The 8,985-nt window shown below is 36.7% G+C and overlaps 1 protein-coding gene across 8 annotated transcripts in view; it reads right to left on the minus strand.

Moving 5' to 3' along the window:
- Positions 1–4,262: 4,262 nt before the first annotated feature.
- RSF1 (remodeling and spacing factor 1) overlaps positions 4,263–8,985 on the minus strand; it is a 106,199-nt gene continuing 101,476 nt past the window's right edge. For all 8 annotated transcript variants that reach the window (XM_015569660.1, XM_015569662.1, XM_015569655.1 and 5 more), the window contains one exon: positions 4,263–6,793. In XM_015569660.1, the coding sequence (XP_015425146.1) occupies positions 6,234–6,793 (560 nt within the window). In that variant the 3' untranslated portion in view covers positions 4,263–6,233. The remainder of the gene's footprint in view (positions 6,794–8,985) is intronic.

Genomic DNA, 8,985 nt, shown 5'->3' on the forward strand with positions numbered 1-8,985 from the left:
ACTGGCATTTAAACAAAAGAGTCTTAATAAAACTATGGTAAAATGTGCCATTGAGACTGCTAGAATTGGCAGCTCTACAAGACAACAAAATACTTTTTATCAAATAAGGGAATTGGAATTCGAAGCTAATACTCTTTCCTGCCATTCTCCAGCAAGTGTTCCTGTAGAATTAAGTCTACTGAATAACAAGAACCAAATTGATCAATTCTAGTTTTTCCTTCTTTTACAGATTGAAAAGAAACCAAACTCTGCCCGCACTTGCCCTCAAACCCAGCACAGGACACTCCCTTTCAAGTTGTATACAAAACCTCCTGGCAGGTTTGGTTGAGCTACAATTCAGATACTGTTATGAAAAAGCTACTTTGATAAGAACAAAACATCAGACCAACATTATCAATATCCTAGTTAGGCATCACAAAAATCACACTCTAAGAATATGCTCTTTACTGACAAAATTTGGGCCATTATAGCTGTTTCAAAGTAGAAAAGTCCATTTACATTGACATAAACTAGATCTGCGTGTTTATTTGTGTCTATGCGTGTGTATAATTTTCATGCAATGAACTTAAAACTTTGGAGACAAGGATTATTTGCCCAATTTCAAAGCTTGTCCACATGGCAGTATTGATATGCACCAACTCTGCTAAAGGGCAGGAGAATGAAGAAGACCATGGCACACATTCTTTTTAAACAATTTTAGGTTTAATTACATAATGCACCTGTAGATGTTCTAGCATAAACACAGTTGTAAAAATCTACATCCTATTTTAGGGTATTTTCCCACTTCTCATCCCTTAAAAGCTGTACAGTTATAAAAATGTGACTCTCAAGCAAAATAAACTTTGTTCTTTTTTGCAACATACAAAATAAGTTAAACGATTCAGAAGGTCTTGAGCCATTACGTTTCCCCATGACTGTGTCTGGCTATCCATAAGCATGACATGTGGCTCCTGGTCTATGACCAGAACTCAATAAATACAGGCCCAACAAAACCCCAAACACTTAAATTAGATTTCTTTAGAAGCTGATGAAAGTTAAGAAAACATATAGTTAGGGTTAACAATTCCATTCTTAACTTACATTATCCAGTGGCAAAATGAACAAGGCGGGTCACTCAGTCCTTAGTGCATTTTCTAGCTTGTACCGGTTTGGCAAAAAAACCACAAATGTAGTTCATTTAAAAATGTTTTTTCTTATTCAAAATGTCTAAAGAGCTTAATTAAAACATCTCTACACATCTAATAATTTGTTATGCCCTCTAATATAACTTATGCATAGGATAGACATCTTAAAGTAATTAAAATAAAAACAGCATCTTCACTAACTGAAATCACTAAATGTGCCAGAACTGGGTTTGCAGCATTTCCCAGAGCAAGATGGTATAAATATAAAATGCACACAAACAAACAAAAACAAACTGAGCTTACATGACCAAAATGAGGAGAAAAAGCCACTCATGAAATCCTAATAAATTTCTGAGAGAATTGATATGAATAAAAAGTGTTACATGTTCAATCTAAAGTATTTATATACCAAGCATACTACATTTTGGCTTTTAACGACTGCTCACTTGCTGGGCAATAACCCTCTCTTTAACACATGTTACACAGTTCCTTAGCAATTCTTGGCACTCAAAAACTGTCAGATGATCATTTACGTTGGAGTGAAATATTTTGAAAACAAACTAAGTGTACACATAACACAATAACCCGGTTTAAATACACTGATAGCAAAAGGCGTCGCGTTCAGGATTGGCATAAAAACAATGAAGAAAACCAGCAGTTAGCTTGCCACTTCCAAGGTAGTTTATAGCTACACACTGGGAATGGTGGATGAAATAGGAATGGATTTTGTTCTAAGTTTAATAACAGATATTAAGCAGAGGACCAGGTAGATTACAACAGATCTGCAGTTTTGGCATTCTCACTTCTTGGGAGAACCAGGAATATATTTTTAGAATGTCAAACCAAGAAAAGGACCTTCACAACTTTCCTCTAGACCAGTGGTTCTCAACCTTCCTAATGCCACAACCCTTTAATACAGTTCCTCATGTTGTGGTGACCCCCAATTTCATTGTTACAAATTGAACATAATTAAAGCATAATGATTAATCACAAAAACAATATGTAATTATATATGTGTTTTCCGATGGTCTTAGGTGATGTGAAAGGGTCGTTTGACCCCCAAAGGGATCACGACCCACAGGTTGAGAACCGCTGCTCTAGACTTTCTGTAATTAAATGTTCATAATTTCATATCAGTTATAATTGTTTATCTGATTTGTGTCAATGATTTCATAGGATTCATTTTTATCCTAATATCTAAAGTATGTATACATGTTTATATATATATATTTATATATATATATATTCATTCCATAAAAAAAAAAGACCTACAGCTGTGAGGAAATGCCATGAATTATGGCCTGTTCCATCGTGTTGGGGAAAGGCAGAGTTCACAACGTTTTCTGAGTGTGAAACTTGAAGATTCATTAGGTTCCTTTCAGTTGTATGGTAGTACAAACTAGCGAATGGTGAACAATTCTCAGCCCCACAAACATAAGCTAAAAAAGCATTCCTTATGACAAAGGAAATCCCATCAGCCCCACTTAAAAATAGCTAACATTTTCCCATTTTACCTCTAAATAACAAGTAAACTTCTATATTTTCTTTACTATATGTACTTTGCTCAAAACACATATTATGGGATGGGTCCTATCAACTAGAAAATGAAAACTGGAGTTTATATCCTTTTAAAATTAGTTTAAAAATCTTTTTGCAACAGCTTCCTCATCATTTGAAGTCCTTGGTTCTTTGGCAGGTCAAACTTATTAAAAGATTATCAGTAGACGTGAATTGATTCTAAATGAAGCTCTTTACTCTCTGAATTTGCCATCTTAACCAAATGGAAAAAGATGTGTCCAGGAAACCCAACCTCAATATATCAGGTGTATTCTAGAAAGTATCCCTGCCATCATTCTCTAGTAATGTCCCAACAGTGGAAAACGTTTTACACAGAACACTATTTCATCAGCACAAATCTATAAAACCAAAAGGTATATTTTCAGTCTGAATTTTTTCACATAATTAAAAGCCTCTACTTTATGACAATTTGGCTCATTTTCAAACCTTTACAGAAACTGCAAACTACATAGCCTGAGTACTAAACTACATCTCCCGTTAATACATTTGCTTTACACGATGGAGTTTTATATCAGGAATCCAAATTGTATTTCAAAAAAGGGGGATTAAAGTATTAAATGAGTCTATTGTGAACCTAAACCCATGGTTAGTACTCCAATAACAAGGACTCAAGATGTTCTATACCCTAGATGAATTGCTGCTTTCCTATGCACTGTCCAGTTCCTAATGACTGAATTATGTCTTGGGATATAAAATGTTTGCTATTTCCTAATTTTTAAAAACTTCCTCAAAGTGTGTTCAGAGTTAATATTTCAGTGAACAGACTCTTTCAGGGACTGAATCTAAACACCAATTAGCAGAGTTATTTTTTAACTGTTCAACATTTAATCACTTATAATGAATCTCTCTGCATAAGAATTTATAAGTATCAGCTGCTTGGATTACATTCTTTGTAAATGCAAGTTAATTAGTTTAATCAGAATGTAAGGTTAGAAGGAATACACTATCAACTTCACAAACAATTCAAGTTTGGTAAACAATGGGCAGCAAAAGTGGTATCATAATGTCCCATATCAATGGGTCATTTGCTGAATGAATACTCAGTCTTCACAATGATAAAAAATTACCTTTTGCTCTCTGTAACACAAGAGTACAAAGAACTCCTTATTTCACATTAGGCGTCCTGTAAAAGAAATAATCTACCCATTTAATACTTATCACTTGCTTAATTGAACAGAATAGGTGGAAGCAGGAGCTGGTGTGTCCAGAGGTAGAAACAGGGCACATGGGAGTTTCCACACATAGTGGCTTGACCAGCTTGCAGGACTACCAGTAAAATAGTAGAGGGAGACTGGGAACAGGATAGGCCACTGGAACATTCTAACCACTTACCTTGCACTAGTGGGAATCCTTCTATGGCCTGACTGTTTAAAAAGGCTAACATTCTTAAGACTTCCAAATAAAAGAACCGGAACCTAACTAGAAAGGAGGCTTGTTAATGAATGTGGCTCCTTACATATAGGAGCCTCGGCTCTATTGTCTGTGAATGTGAGCCATTCCCTCCCTTCCAGTGGAACATTGTCTCAAAATAAAAATCACAACTTACTTGGAACCACATGCTATGTGTGCACCCTATTTTTGGGCTGCTTTCATTATTTTATTTTTTATACAGATACATATACATTGCTAGAATCAACGCAAAAATATTAATGGGCAGGTACTACAGAACTAAAGCGAAACAAAACAAATAAAAGAACCAATAACTGGAAAACAACAGCTATAAACTTTCAAGGTCAAAAAGATAAGATTTAAGGGCAACACCTGTTGAGGAGGGAAAAGAAGGAGTATAAAGTTTCTAGAGAGGTATTTATAATGCAAATCTAATGCCAGCTTTTTAATAATAAAAAAGAGAAGTGCTTTACTATACACTGACTAGCACATATGCTTAATTTGGAAAGGAAAATTAATGAAGTTCTTGGGCCAGCAGCAGATATGGTGTGTCCATTGCCGGCAACAGACACAACACTGGAACAGAAAAACCCAAATCCCAGGGCAAGAGTATTCACAGAAGTAATGGCTGAAGGTTTCAGAATTTGACAGGCAAGGTTTAATCACAAGTGCTACACTTTGTACAATGTTATTTATGGCTCTGCCTGAAATTTTACAGCTGTACCACAAACTAAGACAAAGCTCATATTTTAGTGTCAATTACATGTTAGATACAAACCCCTTTTCTTGAAACAAAGGGCTTAACTTTTTTTTTTAAGTGTTGAGACGTTTGAAATGGATGTCATGCCTATTAAGTACATTGGTGTTCTCAATCAACTCTATGTTGGTCATGTGACTATTAATGAATTTTAATAGAAGTCTAATAGCCAAAGGCAAAAACTACATTCAAACCCTGCTAATATATCCAGGCAGATAAGAAAGTACAACACACACACACACACACACACACACACGCACGCACACACACACACACACACACGCTAAAACTCAAACTAAAAATCTCCCAAAGGAACTGCTTTGTTTGTAGACTTCAATTTGAAGTAGATACTAAGGGCAAGAATAAACCAGTTAAAAATTCACCTGAAAATCCTTTCCCCTTCTTCAAATGTGCTAAAATACCACTATCAGCTTAGCATCTCTTCCTGTATGTTATGTATAGATGTATTTGTTTCAAAATGATATTTTATATATTTAAATAGGTGGCCAGAACAAAAGAGTTACACTATCTGCAAAGTTTACAGTCCACTGGGCCTTAAAAGACTACACTCATTTCACTAATAACTTTCCATGATAGTACATTAGAGGCCACCTCATCATCACTGCATAAAGCTGTTTTAAATTTGTTGGTAGCACAATCTGGTTGTCAAAGCTTCATTTTACATTTTACTGTACAAATACTTTTCAGATGATTTTTTTAAAACAAGAAACTCTGCTATACCAAACTTAGAGGGTTTTTTTTTTTAGGATGGTACCCTTTTGGACTCTTCTTTATTAAGTGTGGTTATCTCCAATAGTAAACAAGTTGATTCATGAATGCTGCTACTAAATGACTTACGTATGATGTTATCTACAATTCTCAAACTGCAACAACACAGACTTGAACTTTTAAACAGTCTGTTAATCATCATCTATGCCATGAATGTTTAAATATAATATATATTTAATATGAAAAAGCTAAAGCACAAGTGCTTTCTCCCACCCCTAATTCTGTTTTCGGCCCTCGCAGATCCGGAATGCATTCTTTATCCACCCTTTTTCACAAAGTCAGGAGAGCTCAGGAAATATAAAGTCAAAAATATACAAATCTTTGTTGTTATTATAAGATTTTTTTTTCCATGAATGAAATTACCAAGGACCATGGACTTGGAAAAAGAAAATCAAAAGGAATTTACAGCAATTATTTTTCTTCAAAGTTCAAAACTGGTCACTTCACAGAAAGACTTCAGGGTTTGTTGAAATTTTTCTTCTAAAAAGTCATTCTGTAGTGGAGTTTTCTAGGAAAAATAAAACCGCTTTTAATAACTGGCCCGCTGGTGTGAGAGCTACCGTGGAATAAATTAGCACAAAAATGGAAAAAAAGTCTTATAACTGTTCACTGTTACAGACGTAATCAACAAGGTCAGTCACTCTCAAAAGCTCATCTTCGTCCTCTTCTGGTGCCCCTGCCTCCTGCCCACCACTTGTCCCATTGGGGGCCAGGCTTGCACTGGCTGTGCTGTTGTCCTTGGGGGTCTGAGGCTTCTCAGCTGGCTTGCCAATCAAATTCTCAATGGCTTTGCCAGGACTCTGTCCATTGGTGGAAGGTAAGTCCACTAAGCTATAGTCCAATGGGCTTCCCACCTTGCCTACATTTTCAAAGTCCTCTTCCTCATCACTGTCTATCCGATAGGGCTTCTTGGTGCTTTCCTGTTCTGAGGGCAGGACCCTGGGCTGGCTATCACGGGCAGGCTCATCTGCATCTCCATGAACATTGTCACAACTCTCCTCCTCGTCTGTCTCAATCCGGTGTAGCCGTTTTCGGGATGGTTTGTCTCCCTCTTCTGCTTCTGAATACTCATCTGCACTTCGACCCCGCTTTCGAACTGACCGCTTTGATTCTTTAGCTAGCTCCTCATCTTCAGAGTTCTTGGACATATAGCTCTCTAGAATAAACAGCACATTTAACCATAAACAAATTTGAGTACTTCTCCTTTTCCTCCCCATTCACGATGTGTCCTGCTTTCAGACTTGTTTGTACACAAATATGTCCCTTCAATAATTGGCCTGATTATTCTCTCCTCTCAGTCCCATAACAATACCCAATGGGATTCATGTGTACCTATGATTTTAGGAAAGAGCAGAATCAAATTTTTTTGGCAAAATCTTGCCCAACTCTGGAAAACTGAAACACTGTGCTGACTCTCATCCCATGTTATTAAATGTCCTTGCTAGTCTTTAAATGTCTTCCCTTGTCTATACTCACCTCTATGTGATCCCACCTCGTCTCATGGCTTGGCATAACATCTATATGCTGGTAACGCTCACAGTTGTTTTTAGGTACCCCCTAAATTCCAGACTCAAGTGTCAAATTGCTTACTCAACACCTATGCTTGGATTTCTAAACAGACATCTCAAACCTAATGTGTTATCTGAGCTCCTAAACCCCCACCTCAAATTTGTGCTATTCTGATCTCCACCTTCTCAGTTATTGACAACTCTATTCTTCCAATTGCTCACTTATCCTTCACTCCTTCCTACCATCTCATGCAGCAGTTAATCCTTTAGGTCTACCTTCAAAATATATCCATAATTTGACTTTTTCATCCCTTTATCGCTTCTACCCTAGTCTTACCTACCATCATCTCTCACCTGGCCTATTTCAATGGCCTCCCACCTGGTCCTAGATTCTAACCATGTCCCCTTCAATTAATGCATAACACAGCTACCATAATCAAACAAAAACATGTCAGGTCATATCACTCACTTCTACAAAATTCTCATTATTTCTCATCTTATACCAAATAAAATCCTAAATCTATATACAATAGCCTACTACACTATTCAATGTGGTAGCCAGTAATGACATATGGCTACTTTACATTTAAATTAGAATTAAATAAAAATTAAAAATTCAGTTCCTCCATTACACAAGCCACATTTCAAGTGCTCAATAGTCACATAATACTAGTGGCTACTATTTGAACAGCACACAGAATGTTTCCATCAGTGCAGAAAGTTCAACTGAACAGCGCTGATACTCCTCAGGGGTTGGAAAAATATTTTTGTAAAGGGCAGTCTCTAGTACAACCATTCAACTTTGTGGGAAAGCAGTACAGACTGTATGTAAAAAAAATGGCTATGGCTATGTTCCATTATAACTTGATTTACAAAATGTTTATTTACACAAACAGGTAGGCTGGAGTTTGCTGACTATTGCTCAACGTGATCTGGTCCCTGTTGATCTCCCTGCTTCACCTTATCCTATTCTTCCCCTCCAACCTGGCCTCCTTTCTATTCTTTGAACATGACAGGTACAAACTTGCCTTATGACCTTCACATTGTGGTTTCACATGCCTGAATCACTCTTCTTAGATAACTGCATGACATACATTCAACATTTCTTTCAGGTCTTTACTCAAATGTTGTCTTCTTAGAGAGATATTCATGTGGTACCCAACCTGAAATTCCAACTAATTTCCAACCCAAATTTCTCCCTTATTTTGCTCTACAGTTTTTATCTCCACCTAATAGACCATATATTCTACTTACTTATCTTGTATATTATCTTTCTCTCCCCTACCTCCACTAAAAGTTAGATGACGAAGTTACCCATGGTTTTTGGCTTTTTTGTTCATTTTCCTATTCTCAGTGCCTAGAATAGTGAATAGTGTTTGTTTTTTAGAGTTGAATTAATGAATTCATGTTTGTTTTTAATGACACAAGGAAAATAACACACATTCAACCAGAAGTTCTCCTTCCTTCTTTAGCCTCCCCTATTCAAATATATTTCCCCCTTTTCTCTCCTGGCATGCACTCACACTTAATTGATAAGGATCTATGAAAGCAAACAATCTTCAAAACAGATAATTAAATATATAAAAAGGAAAGCAGAAAAGGAGTTAGAATCATTTAATAAAGTAAACTTGGAAAGAATTCTGGAATAACTCCAAACACTAAATGGAGGCCCTGGACAGGTAGCTCAATTGGTTGAGGGGTCATCCATGTACAAAAATGGTTTCGGGTCCCGGCCGGTTTTGCTCAGTGGATAGAGCATCAGCCTGTGGACTGAAGGGTCCCAGGTGCAATTCCGGCCAAGGGCACATGCCCGGGTTGCAGGCTTGAATCCCAGTGTGTG

The sequence above is a fragment of the Myotis davidii genome, unplaced genomic scaffold (genome assembly GCF_000327345.1).
Source record: "Myotis davidii unplaced genomic scaffold, ASM32734v1 scaffold646, whole genome shotgun sequence".
Classification (NCBI taxonomy): Eukaryota; Metazoa; Chordata; class Mammalia; order Chiroptera; family Vespertilionidae; genus Myotis; species Myotis davidii.